Raw genomic sequence first — 22,267 nt, 5'->3', positions numbered from 1 at the left:
ACTGCAATAAGGCCTATGTGCGTACCTGCACAGACCCCCCCCCCCCCCCCCAGTGATTTAAATGAGGTTCCACACACTTGTAAGCATCTGCCTGAATGGAGAAATGTATAGGATCAAGGCCTAAATGTGAATTTTTTTCTTAAAAGGCATATTATAAATGAATTCAAATTCCAGACCTTAAAAAGAAAAAGAAGCCTTACTATTAGTTTAAACAGATACAGAAAACCTCAATAGGAAAAATGTAACTATTTATATTTCCCACAGAGAATTGTACATTTCCCTTCTCAACTATTAAGCCACACCCCATAAATCTAAATTTACAAAAAAAAAAAAAACCACACCCAACACTTGTTTAGTGCACTTCAAAAACTTACACTGAAGTAAAGAGAGTTTAGAACCTTGTCATAATAATTTACCTGGAACATCTCCTTACCTTGTTTGTGCGTCAGCTATTGATAGCTCGTTATAAGAATAAGTTTAATGAGACCTGCAGCAGCTTAACTATCTGCATATGGGGACAAGCACGTTCTCTCTTAAAGTAACTCTACATTTGACTAGTGCCAGAACAAGTTTCCAGCACGTATAATCACTGTAAAAAGGGCAGAAAATCATTCACCTCTCTCAAGTTACTACGAATCACCCAAACTTTTACTGGGTCGAACAAACTTTCGTTAGCCGATGACTGGGGTCTGGTTAAAAGCAGTTGCCTGCCCGTAGCTGTAACATTAGGCAGAGCCTGTGCCTGACGGGGCAGACCTAGGGGAAAGGAGCAGCAGAGTCCAGCGAGGCCAATCCCGGGGGCTGCTGCAGCCGAAGAGGGTTCTCTGACTCGCAGGTGCTGTTTTACCACCGACGGGAGCCGCGGCCGGGCTGCCGGGGGAGAAGGAGGGAAGCCCCGGGCAGCAGCTTTGCTCAGGGGAAGGCGCCCCGAGGACCCCCCCGGAGCCCTGCGCCGGGCGGACGGACCCAGGCTGTTACCTGCGGCAGAAGGTAGGACCGGAAGGTGGGCTTGGTTGGCTTGAGCGAAAACATCGCGGCTGCCCCCGGCGGAGGCGAAGCGGCGCGGGGAGTCCCCAGTCCTGCCCGAGCCGGGCGGGGTCCGACCCCTCGCGCCCCCGGGCCCAGGGCGGCAGGCTCCCGGCGCTCTGGAGCGACGAGGCAGCGGAAGGCGGCACCACTGCCCCCCCGTCCCCAAGGGAGGAGTCAGCCGGCTGGGCAGGTCCGGCCTGGGGCTGCCCCGGCGCCTCATGGAGCCCCGTCAGCCCCGCTCTTCCCTCCCCGGCGGGCGGGCGGGGGGCACCTCTGCGCCCTAGCGGGCCCCTGCCCCCGGCTGCGGGCAACAACGGCGGCCTGACTGGGCCCCGGCGGCGGGGGGCTGGGCGGCCATGTTGGAGGCGAGGCTGGGTCTGTACGGCAGCGCGGAGGGGCCAAGCGGCCGCCCCCACAGGCGCCCCCTTCCCCTGCCGGGTTCCCAAGCCCCCTCCCTTGCTGCGCGCGCCCGCCCTGGCCGGGGGGAGCCTAGGCCGGCCCTGGGCTGGGGGAGGGGCGGCCGCGGCGGGAGCTTTCCCTTCACCAGCCGGGCACGGGGCGGGGTTTGTACGTGCCCGCTGTGGGGCAAACGGGGCCAGCTGCGTCGGAGGGACCCGGCCTGGGCTGCCCCAGAGCCGGCTTCCGGCCCAAGGCCTCTCAGGGCTGCTCTCCAGCCTCGCGCCATTGGGCGTGGCGGTGGCCTCGCCTAGCGGGATGGGTCCGGCCCAGACAGAGGCAGCCGCGGGCACTTGGAGCCCCCTGTGGTCGGGGACAGTTTACTTTCGAGAGTTCACACCGCCAGTCAACTGTGTGTGTGACAACAGCTGTACTACTGGGCCGGGGAGAGGCTGCGTGTGTGGTGGACGCGCGTCCCACAGGCTTTCCATTCCCTCTCAGAGGTAGCTAGTCATCTATTTGCACCCCTTCTGGAAAAACTGTAATGCTCCTCCCGCCCTCCCCCCTTCGCAGGCAATCCTACTAGGATCAAAGAAAAATCTTACCAAGAACTTACTAGCTAGTGAGTCTCTGGCTGTGTCTGCATTGGCGTGATTTTGTGCCAAAGCGGCTGCTTTTGCACCAAAACATGCTGCCTGTCTACACTGGCGGGGAGTTCTTACACAAGAACACTGACGTTCTAATGTGTGAAATCAGGGCCTCTTGCGCAAGAACTATGATACTCCCGCTCAGGAATAAGCCCTCTTGCGTAACTGCTCTTGCGCAAGAGGCCAGCGTAGACAGGCAACATACATTTCTTGCGCAAGAAAGCCCGATGGCTAAAATGGCCGTCGGAGCTTTCTTGCACAAGAGAGCGTCTACGCTGGCATGGACGCTCTTGCGCAAAAGCGCATCTCTTGTGCAAAGGCACATGCTAGTGTAGATGCTCTCTTGTACAAATACTTTAACGCAAGAACGCTTGCGTTAAAGAGTATTTGCGCAAGATCATGCCAATGTAGACGTAGCCTATCTGTATCAGTGAAAGACGAATCAGACTCTATGGCCATATTATTACTATTAGGCATGCTGAATTAAATTTGTAGAGTTACTCCAGGTGTAAGGAACTAGCCAACGTGAGTAAAGAATGGCAAAAATCTGACTCCATATGAATGTTTTCTTTACTCCTACCATGTTTTGACTTTATTGTGAGGGTATTTCAAGGTCACTTCCTCAAATTTCTTTTTCAGATGCTGGGATGAGTTCCAGCACAACTGTGAAACAGATGAAGAACTTAGGAAAAGAATAAACATACCTTCGGAGAAAACTTCAGAGGCACCGTGAGCCTAACTAATACCCTATTCCCTTGTCAGCCAAATAATAATTTATTAGAAAAATATTTCTCAACATTAGACATTTTAGTACTTTATAGTAGTAGCTGTTTGCACTAACATTACAAAAATAAAGTACTTGATTCATTTGTAAACATAGCACATAGTGCACTTAATTGGACAGTGCAACACTTGCAGAAAGCTGAAAAAATGTTAACTATTTAATCAACACCTCCTATGAAGGGAATATTATATTCACTTCAGATTGTGAAAATGAAATATAGAGGTGCACGGAGCCTGGAGACACTAGACCTAGGGAGAGAATTCAGGCGTAATGGTTTGAAGTCAGTTCACTATGCATTCTGTCAGATTCTTTTGTCTCTCTTTGCTCTTGGCTCTGAGCAAATATAAATACAACAATTTCAATGTCTAATGGAGTAGTCATCATAGTTGCTGCATCACTTGGGGTGCGTCTACACTGCACCCTTAGCTCGAAATAAGACACTCAATTTGCATAGTGCAAATTGCATATCTTATTTTGAAATTTGGCATGTCTACACCAACGAGGTCTATAGGGATACCAAAATAGCGTGTCCACTATATTTTGTAATAGTAAACACAATCAAAAGACACAGAGTGGCTATTTCAGTTTACCTCTGGTTTCCCAAAATAGCATTTGCAGTGTAGACGTACCCTTGGAAATTGACACTCCAACAAGAGCTCGACATCAGTTCTAGCTGAAGATCAAATTATGGGCTGGAATGATTGTTCTACTGCCAGGCTTTACCCAATATGAATTGATTGAAATAACTTCTGGATTAACTGTTTCCCTCACTACCTGCTCATCCAATGATCTGAAAATTTTGTCAACTGGAAAAAGTATTGTGGTTTCTCCCATGGTCTTTATTTTTTAAAATATAAAGTTGTATACAATCATAAGTGAAATAGAGATCATTAATGGTCTATGGTCACGTAAAAGAATAAACATGAACGCTCACATTGAATTATAATGTACCTAAATAGTCCATAACATAATAGGGCTGTCATACATATACGTGGAAGGTAATCCTACTTAACTTCTCTGGTGGTGTTCATGTTGCTAGTAGATTATTTTGGACCTGGTGGTTTGGAAGCATTAGTGAGAAAGAAAACCTTAAGGATTGCCTTGGGGACCTACCCTCATTTTTCTTTTGGGGGTATATAGGGAATTTGTTCAGAAAGGCTACTTCAAAACCTGAGAGGCCAGAGCCATCTGTCTGAAAATCCTATAATTGGCCCACAGTGCAACGTCAGGAATCTTTCTCTTGCCTGCATCTGTCCATTTGCAGTGGTCAGAGCTGTATAGAAAAGATCATGCTACTCCACATGGATAGCTGGGAAGCTGTGTGACTGTCTTTGTCCTGGCCCTTAATTCATCCATAACTTCAGTTATCTTGTTTCCATGCCTTTTCTCTGTGTAACCCCAGACTTAGAGTTTCCTTTTCAGGGCACAAAGGAGAGATGGTACCAGAGAGATGGCCATTGTTCTTCAGTGAAGGAGTGATGGGAGTTCTGTGCACCAAGAATCCTTTTTGTGCATAGAGCGGGGAAGGACTCAGGTCCCGTACACCAAGGGTGTGCAAAGGGTGCTAAAGCATCCCCTGCCCAAGTTCCGCCAAGTAAACATGCTTCCTCCCCCATGCTCTGACCAGCTAGAGGAGGGCTGGGACTGATTTCCCTGCTTGGGGGAACCATGATGGGTGCATTCACACCCTTACAGTTCCCATTTACAAGAAAAGCACCCCCTCCCACCCATTTCACACACACACGTTCTTATGTACTGGCCCAGGACTATCCGGGTATGTCTAGACTACAGGGTTTTGTCGACAGAAGTTTTGTCGACAGATACTGTCGACAAAGCTTCTGACGACAAAGAGCGTCTAGACTACATCCAGTTCTGTCGACAAAGCAAGCTGCTTTGTCGACAAAACCCTGTAGTCTAGACACAACCCTACATGCAATAACACCTTCTGTCGACAGAACTCTGTCGACAGAAGGCGTTATGCCTCGTAAAATGAGGTTTACCAGTGTCGACAAAACTGCTGAGTTCTGTCGACGTTATGTCGACAGAACTCAGTGGTAGTGTAGACGCAGGTATAGTTTTGTCGACAAAAGTCCACTTTTGTCGACAAAACTCTGTAGTCTAGACACACCCTCCAGGACTTTATTTCTAATGCTCTCAGGGTGGAAGTTGAACACTGAAAGTTGTCAAAAATGAGTTTTCTATCCTACTTTAATGAGTTAACAATCAGAAGAAAATCATTACTTGGGAAAGGTAATCATGTTTGTCTGTATCTGCAAAAACTATGAGGAGTCTCATAGACTCATAGACTTGAAGGTCAGAAGGGACCATTATGATCATCTAGTCTGACCCCTGCACAGTGCAGGCCACAGTGGATGTCCGCACTAGCCCAGGCGGGTGCCCGCCTCTTGCGGTCCCGGGCAAGCTCCCGGGAGCCGCCAGCCTGGTCCCGGGAAGAGGGGGAGGGCTGGGGGGCATCGGGTGGCTGGCTCGAGCCGTGCCAGGTGCAGGGTCTGTCGGGAGTGGGGGTCGGGTCCCTTTAAGCACAGCCCTCAGCTAGCCTGAGACAGCAGCTCCACACTCTTAAGTCCTCATCTGATGCCCTGCCGGCACTGCTTCCGGCCAACCTTAACCTCGGTTCAGGGTCCACTCCATGTGGACATGCTAGTTCGAATTAGCAAAATGCTAATTCGAACTAGTTTTTAGGTCTAGATACACTAGTTCGAATTAGCTTAGTTCGAATTAACTAATTCGAATTAAGTTAGTTCGAATTAGTGCTGTAGTGTAGATATACCCTATCAGATTTATTTAGGCATAAGCTTTCATGGGTAAAAACCCTCTTTCTCAGATGCACTGGAGTGGAAATTAATCTCCCTATGTCTATACAATAAGAATATATTGCCTTTTTTGATTCAACTGGCTACGGAAATGTTTTGGGCTCTGAGGTTATTTTAATTGGAAGCAGAAATTGATGTCAGTGTCTGTTTTTTTTTTTAATTCAATCTTGTTTATTTATAAGGAATAGTGTCCCATGTCTCTAAATACAGGAGGAAGAAAAAATGAACATGAAGCTAGATTACAGCCGGTCCCAGAGTTGCAAATGGTTGAGTTACAATAGTTCGCATTTATGACCAAAGCTCCCATGGAGCAGTCATAAAAGCGGTCCCCGAGTTACAAACGTGACCCACGTTTACGAACAGAGCAGTTGCTATGTACCTCAATGGGGTCCGAGTTACGAACAGATCGAGTTACGGCCAAGTGTTTGGTCCGTAACTCGTTCGTAACTCGGAGAGAAGCTGTAGTTGCTTACAGTCCCAAGCCTCTTAGCATCAGCCCTAGAACTTCCTCAAGGCTTCTCCAGGGTCACATTGTGCTTTGACATGGCGGGGCTCTCTTCCTCTGTTTCATTTTTGTCTGCTCTGCTTCCCACCTCCCTCCCCCAAGACTCCTTACCAAGGCCGTCCAACCCTCAGCAAACCCCGCTGCCCTCTCAATGCACAAATCCTGAGTGGGTTAACAAACCCTTTTGACTTAGAGGGTTGGTTTGTGATTAATTTGTCCTGATAGTTTTATTAAGTGAAGGACATACTCACACCTGATCCTAAAGACGCATTTGATCCATGCAATCACCAGTACCTCGCAGCATAAAAATATATGTGCCTTCATCACTTGGATGCTGAATGTATTGATAAAATATATTTTGGAGAAGAAACCTAATTACAGTTCTGGAAAATGTTTAATGGACAAATATTTGTCTGTAGATTTAAAAAAGCTACAAACTACAGATCAGTTTTTTGTTAATTTAAGTATACATGGTTTGTAGTTTGATTGAATTTATTCTCCTATAGCTCCTACTGTGCACTAGCATTTGAGAAAATGTTCATGTTTTGCAGTTTTTTAGCAAGCACTGGCACAGACTCCCATTATGGTCAAGTCTGTCTCTTCCTTTTTCCCCTTTGAACCTTTTGCTGATATTCATATCTGGGACTGAAGCAAAATGGTGAAGATGAAGAACTCTGACTAAGTCTGCTCTAGTGTCTCTGACACAATTCAATGGACAAATAAGGAGCAATGGGAACAAATGAGAAACAGATTTACTCATGTTTTGTTTTGTCCTTCGTGTGAAAATGCGAAGTACTTAAGTTTCCACAGTTTGTCGCACTATATTTTGGAAGTTTTCCCTTCCTCCGATTACTTCTGATATTGCCATTGATTGGTGGCTAGCAGAAAAAGAAGCTGAATATTCATATTGTTTAGCTGACAAATATATGGATTCTATGGGAATGATCATGTGATCAACTCGTATATGAAATTGGCATCTTTTTGGGAATCAATTACTTTTATTCTAAGAGTATATTTCTCTGCAAAAGCTCTTGCTGTTTGATACTCTGTTCATGGCAATTACAAGGAGAACCTCTACAAATTTTGTTCTGCTTTTCTACTGGTAACATCCTTTTTTATAAGCTAAAATCTACTGTGGATTTGTTAAGTGAGAAATAGTGCAGCTTGTCTCATCTTCTGTTCTGCTTTGTGCACTGAAATCACTCTCAACATTCCAAAAGGTCACAAGGTAAATTCAAAATTGTGAGATGAATGAGAGCAACATGAAAGGATAAAATACTTCAACAGTTTGTGGCCCCTGTCTACATCCTTCAAGTTGTTCACAATTTTGCATTAAAAAAACACCACCACAAAATCTTGGCTTGATTCTCAGTTCAGTTAGGTTACTGGTTATGATGGAATCACATAACTGGAACACAACTTGATAGAGTATTTAATTACAAATGTTTTTGTCTTCTACAGGGGATAGATTATGCTTTCTTAATCTAACATGACATCGTGTCCTGTGACTCTATATCATGGTGTATTTGCAGAGTCTCTTGTTTATCTAATTTGATGCTGTCTGTTAAGGAATGACAATATTGTCATACTGTTTCTCTTTCCAACAGACACTGTCAAAATATTTTTCTTTAATCAAATAAATAATTTCCCTATACTCTTACTTACATGGAGCAGTCTCACTGAAATCAATTAGATTATTTGAGACGTTAAGGTATGACTGCCTAAATAAGTGTATCATTATCTAGCCCTTGGAACATTATACTTGAATTCTGTTTTTTACAAACATTTTTCTCCATTCCATGTAAACTGTACACAATGTTGCATAATTATGTGAGCTAAGCTACTAGCACCTTTAAAATTATAAACAGGGGAAAAAAAGAAACAACTGTAGAATGAGCCCCCTACTTCCAATAAATTGTAGACTTCACAAAAAACAAACAAGCCTGAAATTGCACTTAATCAACTTTGCCAGTCTCTTCATATCATTAAAAATGTCAACTAATTCATATCACACAAGATCTGCAACAGAAATTTGTTTCAGCATTAGCCCTCTTGAGATGAAAATGTGAATTAATATAATTACTTTTGTATAATGGTTTTATGCTGTGGACAAACATCCACTAAGGAACAGATTGAAACCAATTTTATACCAGTTTTTCTCTGGAAAAAAAAAAAAAGACCTGTTCAGCAGAGGATCATGGGGTTTAAAGACAACTGAAAAATTGTGCACTTGAGCAAGTTTTACATTGGATAATGTGGATTTGATTAAACCAGGCCAGTTTCCAGCCAACTTGCTAGTCTCCCCAGTTGCTCCTGGATCACCTGTCCCCCAGCCATGTAGCTTGCAAAAATCCATTTTGTCCTGAAATAAGAAGGGGTTTTCTTTTTCTTTTTGGTAGAAACATTTTTGTTTTGAATCTGAATTAAAAAAAAAAAAAAAACCCACAAGATGTAGTGAAAAGGAATTCCTATTGTCCAACCAGTCTTGAATTTCACTCATTCAGTATCAGATTTGATCAGTTTAGAACAGGGCTATTCAACACGTGGCCCGCGGGCCATTTGTTTTTGGCCTGAGGTGCAACACATGGTCCGCAGGTGAGATCCTATGAACATGGCCTCCAATGGGAACACACTCTACAACAGTAAGTCAATATAATGGTTTTCTGTTGATATACATTTTAGTAATTACATTCCTAGACTGTTATTGCTCATTTAAAGTGCTGCCATACAGGTGGAAATCGGGTAAATATTGCATTTTATTAGTATCAGTAAAACTGACTTCATTGGGGCCTGCATGTTGTGTAGTCTTCTCTTAATCTTTGTATTCATGCGCATCAGTGTGAAAAAAGCTTTTTGCATGTATTTGCATATATATTTGCATGTATATGCAACCACACTTAAGGTGTGGCTCTTTGCGTGTGCTGTGAATATCATTGTGGCCCTTGGGAATTCCAAAGTTGAGTAGCCCTGGTTTAGAGCTTCTAAGTGCTAGTCAAGCTAGATTTCTAAGTGTTTGTTCATTAGCTCAAGATACAGCCTGACTGCCAACTGTACTGATTTAATTAAGAATTTCATGATATTTGGGCTTTTAGAAAATCTGAAGTTCTCCATCACATTTTAAAAAAAGTTTTAACCCTCATGGTTGTGAAGGAAAAAAAGCTTGAAAATATAAACTAGAAGACAAACAAAAATATTCATTGGGATGGCAAGATCAAAGCCTTATAAAAGGTATCCCTTCATAGAATCCCATCTACATCAAAATTACTGGCAACTATTAAGTGAAATTTATCTTGAGGAAAGATTTCCTTCATATATTCTGTAAAAAGGAAAAGATGGGCTGCAGTATTTTCCATATTCTCACAGTAACAAATCTGTTACACTGTATTTATCATTTCATGTCTTTTTGGCATAATGCACAGGGAAGCTAAAATAACTGGTTATTTGCATGCAAAGAAAATCAATAAGTACAAAGTTTAAAAAATTTTCATTTAAGAGTTCCATGTTAGTCTAATTGAGTGGTTACTTTAAGATAATTTAATAACTTAACATTAGAAGGTGTCTGGGCACATAAAGCATGGTTTAACATAATTTATAAAGTTGTTACAACAAGATGCATGTGACAAACTGTACTGCATAGTGAAATGGATACTGCTCTTTTAGAAAAGTACTGAAAACGTGTGTATCTCTTTTGAGTTTACTGATGAATCAGTTTCCAGCAAGAGTGTACAGGCAAACAATAAAAGGCATCTGCAAATTAGGACAAATATTTTAACTACACATACAAATTGACCATTACATTGCATCAAACTGACACAGCAGCATAGAAGTGCAACAAAATCAAATGCCATTCCATTTTACAACAGCAAATTTAAAATTATGAGAAACCTAATTAAAAAAACCTCTTAAAAAAAGTCCTTTGTTCAGGTACAGTAATATCCCTCACTTAACATTGGCTGGGTTAATGTTATCTTGCTTATCTATTAGCGCACATACTTGTTTAATGTTATAGTATTGTTTGGCTGCCTGTTTTGTCCACTACTTGCAGGATTTTACTGGAAAAGCGGCCTGTCATTGTGGGGGTTTGGAACCAGGGTGGAATGGCAGCCCCCCAAAGTTCCTTGTAAAGTATGTGGCTGGGCAGCTGCAGTTCAGCTGCCTCTCCTCCCACTGCCAAGTTGCTTTTACTCTCTGCCTTGGAGCTGCTTAGCAAGCAGGAGGCTCCCAGGAGCAGCTGAGCAGGGGAGGAGTAGAAAGGGTGCTGATGTCAGCACGTCCCCCTGACCCTTCCGATGAGCCCCCCATTCTGTAACCCACCTCCACAAGCAGGATCACAGCTGCAGAGTCCTGACTCTGGACTTTCTGGTCTGCAATAATGTGTTTAAAAGGGCACTGTACTTGAAGTGGGGTCAGTATACAGGCAGTCCCCGGGTTACGTACAAGATAGGGACTGTAGGTTTGTTCTTAAGTTGAATTTGTATGTAAGTCGGAACTGGTACATATTGTAGGGGAAACTCTAGCCAAACATTTCTCCAGAGCTCAGTTTTATTCTCCCACACCTCACTTCCCTCAGTCCTTTATTCTCAAGCTGAGGTGTCTGCTGAGAAAAGCTGCTTCGCGTCTCCCTGGTCTGCTGGGGGGAAGCAGCTAGTGCGGGGTTGCCTCACCCCGTTTGTAAATAGGGATCCGATATAAGTCGGATCCATGTAACCCCCCGGGGACTGCCTGTACTTAAAAAGAGCAATGTGCATTTCTGTCTGTCTAACACACACACACACACACACACACACACACGAGTGTGTGAGCCTGTCTATGTCTGTCTCTCTCTCTCACACCCCTTGGCACTGTGCAGCCTTGCATGTGCCTATCTGGAGGAGAGAGCAGTGTGCACCAGCAGAATCTTGAGTTCATCATCATGCTCAGTTTCTGCAGGGAAGTGTTTGCAGATACTGCTACTTCTGCGTGTTTCTTCCCTCCCACCTCAGCCCATGCTTCCTTGCAGAGTATGAGGCTACATTAACAATAATGTTTTAACCCTTGTGGGCTCAGCCAAGTGCTAATTCATCATTTAGTAGCAAGACAGTCCCTGGGAAATGTTCCATCCCCGGACTCCACCACATCAACCAAACTTCACATTCATCATTGATGTGTACAGTATTAAATTGTTTTAAATTGTTTAAAACTTATATGTCTTTTGTGTGCTGAAAACATTTTCCTGGAACTTAACCTCCCCCCCATTTACATTAATTTTTATGGGAAAACTGGTTTCGCTTAACATTGTTTCACTAAAAGTAGCATTTTTCAGGAACATATCTACAAAGTTAAGTGAGGAATTATTGCACTGATAGCATTGACAAGTCTGTCTATAACAGCAAGAAATGCTGTAGTTAGTAAAGAATGAACTTCTATAACTGTCCATTTAAGTTTAGCAGCATTTAGCGTAGGAACACCTTTTGTTTGGAGATATTTGATAGTAATGCCAAAATTGAGGCAGCTGACACCTTACTGGAAACTTAAATCCCCCGCCCCAAAAACCACACACCACTTCTTCTTTCTTTTTCAAATATTATGGTGACTTATAATTGTAAACACTAGGCTCCACAGCACAGTGGATTTGATGATGGAAAATATACATATTAAACTCAACATTTCAAAATAGTGCATGTAAAAATCCTGGTTACTAACAACAGGACTTAAGTGTAAACCTTAGAAGAACAGTCTGCAAGGAAATAACTTGAAGGTCAGCCAGCTTATTTACTTTCTTACCCAGGGCTGAGCAATTTGGAATTGTTCCTGCCTTTGGCAGGGGGGCTGTACTTGTTGACCTCCTGAGGTCTCTCTTCCAGTTCTATGATTCTAAGTTGTGGCCCAGGGATATGATCCGACCCGTGGACTGCATCTGGCCACTTGCTACTTATAGCCTGCTGCCTGTGCCACTGAATTTCCAGGCAGTGGCTCAGGCAGCAGAATACTATTTAAATAGCTCCCGGTCATGGTGCTACCCTGGCAGAGGCCAGAGCTGCAAGCCCTTTAAATAGTTGCAGTAACTCTGGGTGATGGCCAGGCAATGTGGTAGTGGTGGGGGCCAGGAGCTATGAGCCTTTTAATTCAAAGCCTCCGGCCCTGACAACTCTGGGGGAAGGCTAGTCTCCAGCCCTGCCCCTTCTGGCCCCATACCCTGCCCCTTTGGGAGTCGGTGGAGCTGGCTTGTGACTATGTACCAAAATTCATTGAGTGGCCCCCCTGCAAAAATTATTGTCCACACCTTTTTTACGTGTTAAATGGTGCATTTGCCCTACTATAGAGAAGCCATCTTGAATATTTTAGAAAAGTATCCTTGAAAATTAACAAACAAGAACTAGATAATGAAAATATAACATCACCAACAAAATTGCCAGAAAAAGTACATTTTAGTACTGCACTTCACAATACCTTTGAATGATGGCTCTCATATGAAAGACGATATGAGTTGGGAAAATAGTGACTATAAGTTTTGAAATTCAGGCCCTCTTGAGGGAATTAAAAAAGGGAGGAGAAGAGCTTATTTTGTGGCATTCATTGTGTTTTCCCCTATGTACATTGTTTTGTAAATTATATCAGTGATTCAAAGAAAAATATTCAGCTTCTGCTTTCATTTGGGAGAGTTAATTTTGTTTTTAGATTTCGGAGAAAAACAACCTGATCTTTCTGTACAACAAGGCTACGTCTACATTGGCATGATTTTGCACCAGAACTCTTTTGCAGAAGAGTTCTTGTGCAAAAACTCTTCCAGAAGAGAGCGTCTACACTGGCATGTGCCTTTGCGCAAGAGAGGCGCTTTTGCACAAGAGCATCCATGCCAGTGTAGACGCTCTCTTGCGCAAGAAAGCGCAGCTGCGCAAGAGGGCTTATTCCTGAGCGGGAGCATCATAGTTCTTGCACAAGAAGCACTGATTTCATACATTAGAACGTCAGCGTTCTTGCGCAAGATCATGCCAATGTAGACACAGCCGAAATGTTCAAAAGACAGATGGGATTCACGCTATTTTGCATTTAATAAAACTGAAGTAGCTGTTCAGGTGTATCTTCACAAGAGGATGAAAATATAGAAAATATGACCAACAAAAATGTATTATGTTTTTGAAGCACATAAAAACGAATGTGAGATGTTCTAGTGCTTACTGTTTGTGCTGCCCTGTTGTCATTAAAATGAATTTCCTGAAGGAAGAAAGGTTTTTTGTATTAGATTTATCTGGAATAAAGGTGGGTATGTATTTTTTCAGTACTTTTACATTTATTTATTTAAATAAAGCAAATTCCATTTATACAAGGCTACACTGTAATCTCTGGTGATGAGAGTAATGGATGTAGATCTTGGATTTTCATTTTCCTACTTCAGATCCCACTAAGTTTTTTGAAACAATGATGACTACCAGTTAAAAATATATGGAGTTCCCAAAACAGAGCCTCCAGAAAGCTGTATTTCCAGTATGATGCCCAGCTTAAGGCAATCAGTTTTGACAAACTAATTGGTTGTTTTTGTGTGTGTGCATGTGTGTGTGCATGCATGCTGAATGCTGGCATGCTAAGGAAGCTTCTCAAAATAACAGAAAACAAGGTGCTATCACCATGTTCAAAGACAGGTGAAGTATTTTGGTACCAGACCAAACTGACTCCCCCCAAGTCCTGCTGTGCTTGGAGAAACCTGCATTTTTTTAATAACTCAGTTTATGTCCATTTTATTGACTGAAAATCACTTCTGATGTGCAATTAGTATCTGTAAAATCAAGAAAATTGCAAAACTTTCCTTTGCACTCAGTATTCTTCTTTAAAGACCACATCCATAAAGATAGCGGGTGCATATGTAAGGATAAAACTAGTCAAAAAGGTTTGAATTGAGCCGTTTTCCAATGAAAAAGGGAGAGAATTTCCTCATTTCTTATGAAAATATTTTCCAATTTTCAACCAGCTAAGAAAGAGATTCAGTCAATAAATGGGCCAAAGGACCCAAGAAAGATCTGGCCGACTTGGTATTTTCTTACCATGCTTAGCCTTAAATCCACCCCTAAAGGGAATGTCTTCCACACATCATAAAGCATTTGTTTGAGAACAGGGCATTAACATTTCTACACAAAGATAAACAAAAGTGGAAAATGTAAGGGTTTTTTTAAATTATTTTTTAAAACATTTCTGTTCAGTGTGGTATATTTGTTAACGGTGGTATATTTGTTAACTATTCCAATCAAATTCTTGACCATCACTGCCACATGGAATGTCAACCATTTAGCATTCAGTTTCTGTGGAAGTGTTTTCTTGCTTAGTTTTTTTTTCTTCTGTTGCACTGCCACAGGCCACCACTAGATTAGTTACACTGCTGGCATGTCCTGGTCTATTTAATTTGTCCTTAATGGACTTGGCTTTCCGAGAATGGCTGTGTAAACTCTTTGAGCGTACAGATGGGAATCCACACGTCCTGTCTGGATTCACTGACAGTAAGTTTTCTTTTTCAGTTCTGTCGGTAACAGGTATAGAAGTATGGGAGGCACTGACACCTGCTTCACCAACATCGCTGTCCTCTTCTGTATCTGTCAGTAATTGTTTTTGTTCTGCTTGCTTTTCTGCTTCAGAAACACCAGGATAGTCTGGACTAGGTTCATCACAAAGTTTCTGTTCAACCTGGTATTTCCACTCACTGGTCCACTGTTCAATTGTGGAAGGATGCACTTTATCCATTATGGTGTTATATGCTGTAGTCCAGTTGTTGACCCCTTCAACCAGCTTCCCACCATGTGTAAATATAAAGCTCCTTGACTTTAGCATGGTTGTTTGACAAGCATTGAAAGCTTCAGCAGGGTAATAGCGCATTGCCTTAGATTTTTCTAAGGGGTAAGAGATAGTAGCTTCTAACTTGGTCCGTTCTACTGTTAAACGAGTGTTCTGAAAATCTGATCTTGTGACGGACTGTCCATTCATAAAAATATCTGTTTGGGTTATGCTCTGGGGAGTTATTTCATTACTCTTGGAAATACCTTGCTTGTTATCTCCTGAAACACAAACATCTGAATCAGATGGGGGTCTACTGACATTCTGTGCAATTTCTAAAGTAGTTTTATTGTAATCTGTAGAGGCAACTGTGTTTGCACTGTGGGTATAGCGCAGACTACCCTGACGTTCTGGAACTAGTTGCATCTTTGAGTCTGCATAATCTTTCTCTTCCTTTGTACCAAAATAATAGGCTTTTTTGCGCAATCCCAAGGCTGGTGACATTGGGGTGGTGCTATCATCAAAGGTTAACTCGTCACCACTGACATGATATCTGTACATGCTGTAGCCATCAGAACTGTTGACACTGCTTTGCCTTAGGAGGTAAGCTGCATCACATTCAGAAGAAGCTCGTGAGCGTGTATGCGTCAGCTCGGATTTGTCAATACCCGCCAGCTTTTCAAGGGCATTCACCATCCGACCAGATAGCTCTTCCAGTTGAGAAAGTCGAAGGTCAACGGTCTGAAGAGAAGCTTTCATAAAATGTTCTCTTTCATTCACTTCTTCCAACCTCATAGACATGTTTTCCACTCTGTGGAATAGAAGAATAAGGGATTCATTAAATAAACTATAGAATGTTTTCAAACAACACACGATATGCCATCAGTTTCTGCAGAGTAGAGTGGAATTTTGCACAATACGCGTTCCTTACTGTAACTATGTCAAAGGTCATAAGTGCTGAATGTGCAATTTTCACAGACAGGGTGAAAATTGTGTCTCAGCAGAGAGCCAAACCAAGATTTCTGCAGCCCCTAAATCCCACGTAAGCTTTCAAAAAAGGATATAAGTTGTGCATAAGCCTTGTGCTGGCCTTCTGCACAGGATGAGTTTACAATATGTGCTATCCATTTATTTTAAGGAACAATTCACTGGTCTAATGAACAAAACATCTCCCCTTTTTGTACAAAAGTTGGTGTAATGCACTCTATAATATTGTGATTTTCCAAAAATAGAAGTATCTACAGGATGAACCTCTGTAGTCTGGCACTCTCTGGTCTGGCAATATCCATTGTCCTCAGTGATTTTAGTTAGCAGGATGTCCACTTATCATGGGTGTGGCCAAGTTTCCCGTGGTCCCATACATTTTGTTTACAACCCCCAATCCTGGCTCTCAGTGTTCTGAGTTATTTAGCTCTAATTTATCCCTAAATGTCTTTGTGACATAGTGGGGGTGCTGTCTGCTTTTGTGATCCTATGCCGATCTGTGTGTGTGTGTGCAGGGCCCAGCGAGGGATGAGGGTCTACTGAGCCAAGACACACGTAAACAATGGCCAGCAGCTTCACACCTGGCCAGGGGAAGGTATTTGAACACTCCCCTTCGTTTGTTCAAACACCTTCCCCTGGCCAGGTGTGAAGCTGGCTGGGGACCACAGAGGGCAGATGAACCTGGACTTGTCCCAGCCAGGGGACATGCACCCCTTCCCTGGCGGTGCTTACTGGAGCTGCAGCAGCCATGTAGAGGCACTTCTCAGCTGACCCCAAGTTGCTGCGGTGAAAGAGGGCTGGGGTAGTCCTCTCTTCCTGGGGCAGCCTGCATACTGAACCCCTCAACCCCACCCCACCCAGAGCAATGATTCAAATGAAACATGTATATTTTCATTTTATTTTCCAAAAAACAAAAATTAAGCTAAGGACCCGAGCAACTCCAGCTAAATCTAGTTCTCTCCCTAATTAGGGTACATCCACACTATGCAGCTATTTCAGGATACCGGAGGTATTCCAAAATAGCTATTCCACATCTTAACAAGCTGCCTGTTATTTTGAAATATTTTTCAAAATAACAGGCATGCTATTTCTGCATCCCTGTAAGCCTCATTCCATGACAGTTGAGATGTCTCAAAATAGTGAATTATTTCAAAATTTGTGCTGTGTAGATATGCCAAATTTCAAAATACTCTATTTTGAAATAGAATCAAAGTAAGATGTACAATTTGCATAGCACAAATTTTGTATTTTATTTCGAGTTTGGAGTGCTGTGTAGATTCACCTTAGTTATTAAGTGTCCACCTCAGCCTGGATCAGTCCACATGAGAAATCCACTTCCTTGACACTACAGTACTATTAAATGATGGACACATTTCCACTACCCTGTACCGGAAACCTACCGACCGCTACACCTACCTTCATGCTGCTAGCTTCCATCTCAGACACATTTTCCAATCTGTTGTATACAGCCAAGCCCTAAGTTACAACTGGATTTTCTCCAATCCCACAGACACACACAAACACCTACAGGATCTATATATAGCATTTTAAAAACTGAAATACCTACCCAGTGAAGTGAAAACACAGACTGACAGAGCCAAAAAAGTACCCAGACATAAAATACTTCAAGACAGGCCCAGAAGACAAAACAACAGAATTCCACTTATCACCTACAGTCCACAACTTAAACCCCTGCAACACATTATCAACACTCTATAACCTATCCTAGAAAATGACCCCTCACTCTCATAGGCCTTGGGGGAAAGGCCAGTTCTCGCTTACAGACAACCCCTAGCCTCAAACAAAATATTTCCAGTAACCATGCAACACACCTCCACCATAATCATCCAGGAACCCACTCCTACAATCAGCCCCGGTGCCAACTCTGCCCCACACATCTATACCAGTGATTTCATCACTGGACCCAATGATATCAGCCACCAAATCAAAGGCTCATTTAACTGCACATTCACTAATGTGATCTATGCCATCAAATGCCAGCAATGCCCCACTGCAATGTATATTGGCCAAACTGGACAATCTCTATGGGAAAGAATTAATGGACACAAATCAGATATCTGAAAAGGTAACACACAAAAACCTGTTGGAGAACACTTTAATTTTCCTGGACACTCATTAATGGATCTTCAAGTCACTGTTTTGTTTCAGACCAATTCCACAAGCCAAATACACAAGGAAGGACTGGAACTGAACTTAATTCACAAGTTTAATTCTTATGCTAATGATCTGAAGAGGGATATAGGATGGCTCGCACACTATCTTCCACCTTTTAATGACTTACACAACCAACCAAACAATGGAGGTGCTAATGGTTCTTAACAGCCTCTGGTAACTATTTGCACTGTCTACTCCCTGTCTCTCTTCCCCTCCACTCTCCTCTTCTTCCCTTATTTATTCTTGGATCTGGACTTCTTATACTCCGGTCATCTGAAGAAGTGGGTTTTGCCCACGAAAGCTCATGATGCCATCTACATGTTTTGTTAGTTTTTAAGGTGCTACTATTTGTTGTTTTTTAGATTTTTCCTGTTACAGACTAACTCGGCTACCCCTCTGAAGCACATGAGTATAGTCAGTCAGTCCTGAGAACCATATTTTTATGTTTCTTTCCACAAATGCCAGCCTCTTCCCGTATAATAGTCATTTTTCTCCATGAGGAACTCTGTTAATTGTACTAGAGATATTTTCTAATGACAGATTCAATTTTTGACTGGATATAAGATCAAGGTAATGGTGAGAAACATTTGGTTGCTGCATGAAAAAGAATGTACTCTTGAGTTTATGGAACTGTGCTCTACTTAAACCTTTTTTTTCTACTTTCCAATTAAGTACAAGATTTGTAGACAGTAGAATCATTGTCTAGTTCCATTAAAACAATGTATTTCTTTCCATTTTCTTGTATCATTTATATCGTAATGAAAGTAACGGTGCGGGGAGACTGTATACACTACACACTGGGATGTGACACTAGCAAATCAACTGTGGAAATTAAATTAACATTCTTTGGCTCCCGCATACAAAGGCTTGTGGAATAAGAAGCAATGAGAAACATGCAGCTCTATTTTGTGACCATGTACCATAATGAATCCGAGTAGCATGTTGTTTCTACTCTATTTACTGTCACAATAATTCTGCGTTTGACAAATTACATACACATGCATATTTCATTTACTCTCTGACTCCCAGACTGCACACACACTACTTGATGTTCAGAACAATTCCCTATCAGCAAGCTGTTAAAGAATTCAGAGATAGACATTTAAGTGGTGGTGGCGTTATGGGAGAATTAAGTATGGCATAACTGCAGCCATTTTGTGCATTCACCACTATTAGTGAAAAATCAAATACCACACAGTTAGGAATAATTATTAGGACTCTGAGAAAAGGCCAAATAGATGCATAATTGCAGTTTTGCTAAATTGAATGGGAGGAGGATGTGATGGAGAGTTAATGGACCATAAGAATGGAAGGGAGTGTTTGGATAGTCGATCATGGTTTTGAGTTCCCCTGACATTTAAGTTTTATTGTTATGACTAGAAATATTTTAAATGCTTTACTGATAAAGGATGATGAGCAATTTGCTGAAGCTAGGAGACCTGTAGATGTACTAGGAGTCACTAAGAGTTACTAAGAGTAATATGCTTTAAGTTAGCTATAAAAGATTAAAATTTGGAGCAATTTGAAGGAGCTTTATTTTGAGTCGAGACTGATTTCTTCCCAGAAGTTGGATGGCCCCTTGGAAGCCTGGCTACTGATCACTCAAGACCTTCTCAGACTTTGGGTAACTATGTTTGAGCCTGGGGTGTTCTAAAATGATTGTCATGGCATTTGTGTGTGCACTTGACAGTCAGTACAGGTAGAGTTTTGGGTGAAAGCACTCTTGTTTGTACCAATCATCCATCAGATGGAGGAGCTGTGACCCCATTTATTTATTCCTGACACTGCCTGGAGGAAACAGGTTAAATTACCACAGCTTTGGGTTCTGAAAACCCTGGGTAAGAGTGATAATGGTTTGTGAGGATTTGTTAAAAGAAATATACAGAGTGGTCACCATAAAATTGTTGACATCTACTGTTCTAAGATAATTAGCATCTCTGTGGCGTTGCAGGTATTCCCTTTACTATCACTGATTATTTGCACGTGGTAAATGTTATGACTTGGCTAAATGCTGACAAAGAGGATTTATTATTTTTGGCTAGAAGCGTGTACAAAATAAGGGTGTACAAAAGAGTAGGAATAGAATCACTTAGGATGGGACTATAACAGGGAGTAGCGAGGGGCAACAGGGTAAAGGAATTATAGAGACTGAATATCAGGTATCATTTTCTTAACAGCAAGATTTCCATTTTGTGGAATGCTCATCCAAAGGAGTGATAGGAGACCCATAATTTTAAAACTGTCACTGGATAGTAGAACATTTGAAAACATTCTGTAGGGAACAACCATGCCCAGCTTGGTCCCTAGTAATACAGACATAAATTATTACTGTTTAGGCCTTCATATTTACAAATATTATCTACACCTCACAACACCTCAGCGAAGCACACAAAGGAATGATTCCTATTTATGGCTGTGGAAGCTGATAGTTGAAAGAGGTTAAATGATTTGTCCAAGGCCTCAGAGGGAATCTGGATCAGACCTGAATTCAAGAATTCTGGGTGTCCAGACTGAACATGCAGATCACTAGAACATACCTCTCCCTTTCTATCTCATTATTCTTTTCATTCTTCTCTTCTTTTTCTTCTAATACAATAGGGCAATCTGTTGGAAATCAAGCTGAAAGAAGTCACTTCTTACACTAGGGCTGGGTAGATGAAAAACAATGAGGAGTTCTGGGGCACCTTAAAGACTAACAGATTTATTTGGGCATAATCTTTTGTGGGCAAAAAAACCACTTCGTCAGCTGCATCTGACTAAGTGGGTCTTGTCCCATGAAAGCTTATGCCCATATAAATCTGTTAGTCTTTAAGGTGCCACAGTCCTTCTTGTTGTTTTTGCAGATGTAGACTAACATGGCTATTCTTGTGATAGGTAGAGAAAATGTCTCTGAACTTCACACAGCTGAGGGGGAAGAGGAAGCGTACAAGTAAAATGTGGGCAAGGCTCTTGAGGTATACACAGACCACACAGAAGTAAACAGTGCTAGAGATCTCATGAGAAAGCCTGCTTTTATGAGAGATTGTTTCAGAGCCAGATTAAGTATGGTTAAGATAAGCGTATAAACTTTCAATTAATTTATTTGAGGCTACAAACATTGCATAGCTTGATCAATACTAGTGTTAATATAAAGGAAAACAAATGTCTAATTACCAGTATGGTGGCTTTAGTTTTCACTAGTTACCTTTCAGATGTGACTCTGATTCGTTCATCATTAGATGATTGTTGTTCATCTTCTTTTTCCTGAAAATATTCCTCAACACATTGCTCTTCAAATTCATACAATTTCTTCAGCTCTTCATCATTCAGAAATAATTCTGCATAAAATTGTAAGATGTATTAATTGAATTGCCCAAACTCCTATAATTTTACATCCAGTATAACTGGTGGGGATTTTCCAAAGAGCCTTTTTAGATATTTGGAGGGAGGGAGTGAAAGAATTAAAGGTTTGTTTCTGAAATCCTTGCTTGGGCACTTAAACAGGCAATCACCACTAAATCAAATTCCTGAGGGCAACTTACTCAGCCAATCTGATTGCTTTTTTACACAAGTCTTTTTTTACCTCTCTTTAGAAAGGGATGCCATCACATTCAGCAGATAAATCCAATGGATCTATTTTTTTTCCACTAACAAACTTAGGGTAAAGACTTCTCAAAAATTGCAATTATTTTTTAAAAAAGGATAAATAAATCAGAGAAATAAAGCCTCTTGGGAATGTTTCAAGTTATTTTCAGGAAGTGTCATATATACAATTCTTTTGTATCAGGGGGCATATATAACACAAATATAATTACCCACAAACATTTTCCCCATGAAAAATAAAAACCAGAACACATTAAAAATACTAAATGAATGCAAATGCCTGTTTATTACATCTGTTTTTTCTTCTTAATATCATGTTTAAAGTAATAGTTACAGAGCTCTTCCATCTTCAGAGAATAGTGATAGAAATGTAGCCGTGTTAGTCTGGGGTAGCTGAAGCAAGTGTCTATTCACAGACACTTACCTTCCTTCCTCCCCCCCCCCCCCCGCAACCCCCTCCTGTTCTGAAATGTGATTTGTCCTTTTCATATGTGTTCATTTTTTTTAATTGTATCCTTTGGTATATATGGTTGTGACTATTTTCTTCCACTATTTGATCTGAGGAAGTGGGTCTGGCCCACGAAAGCTCATC

At 41.8% G+C, this 22,267-nt stretch overlaps 2 protein-coding genes and 1 long non-coding RNA gene across 9 annotated transcripts in view; 1 reads left to right on the top strand and 2 right to left on the bottom strand.

The window, feature by feature from the left end:
• The window catches only part of MTMR10 (myotubularin related protein 10), a 56,978-nt gene extending 55,052 nt beyond the window's left edge, over positions 1-1,926 (bottom strand). Inside the window, exon 1 of one of the 2 annotated variants that reach the window (XM_075897712.1) lies at positions 979-1,926. In XM_075897712.1, coding sequence (XP_075753827.1) covers positions 979-1,032 — 54 coding nt within the window. In that variant the 5' untranslated portion in view covers positions 1,033-1,926. Of the gene's footprint in view, positions 1-433; positions 573-978 lie in introns of those variants that run through there. The other variant, XM_075897713.1, reaches the window with a different exon arrangement.
• LOC106732939 (uncharacterized) overlaps positions 850-22,267 on the top strand; it is a 68,838-nt gene continuing 47,420 nt past the window's right edge. For 2 of the 3 annotated variants that reach the window (XR_012895864.1, XR_012895866.1), the window contains exons 1-2: positions 850-990; positions 2,712-19,717. This is a non-coding gene — a long non-coding RNA (uncharacterized LOC106732939). The remainder of the gene's footprint in view (positions 991-2,711; positions 19,718-22,267) is intronic. The other variant, XR_012895865.1, reaches the window with a different exon arrangement.
• TRPM1 (transient receptor potential cation channel subfamily M member 1) overlaps positions 14,455-22,267 on the bottom strand; it is a 159,416-nt gene continuing 151,603 nt past the window's right edge. For all 4 annotated transcript variants that reach the window (XM_075897707.1, XM_075897708.1, XM_075897710.1 and 1 more), the window contains 2 exons: positions 21,278-21,410; positions 14,455-15,745 (listed from right to left, as the gene is read on the bottom strand). In XM_075897707.1, coding sequence (XP_075753822.1) covers positions 14,455-15,745; positions 21,278-21,410 — 1,424 coding nt within the window. The remainder of the gene's footprint in view (positions 15,746-21,277; positions 21,411-22,267) is intronic.

This window comes from Pelodiscus sinensis, chromosome 14 (genome assembly GCF_049634645.1).
Source record: "Pelodiscus sinensis isolate JC-2024 chromosome 14, ASM4963464v1, whole genome shotgun sequence".
In the NCBI taxonomy this organism is placed as follows: Eukaryota; Metazoa; Chordata; order Testudines; family Trionychidae; genus Pelodiscus; species Pelodiscus sinensis.
Note: the sequence above shows the minus strand (reverse complement) of the source record. Positions and strands in the feature narration are given on the sequence as shown.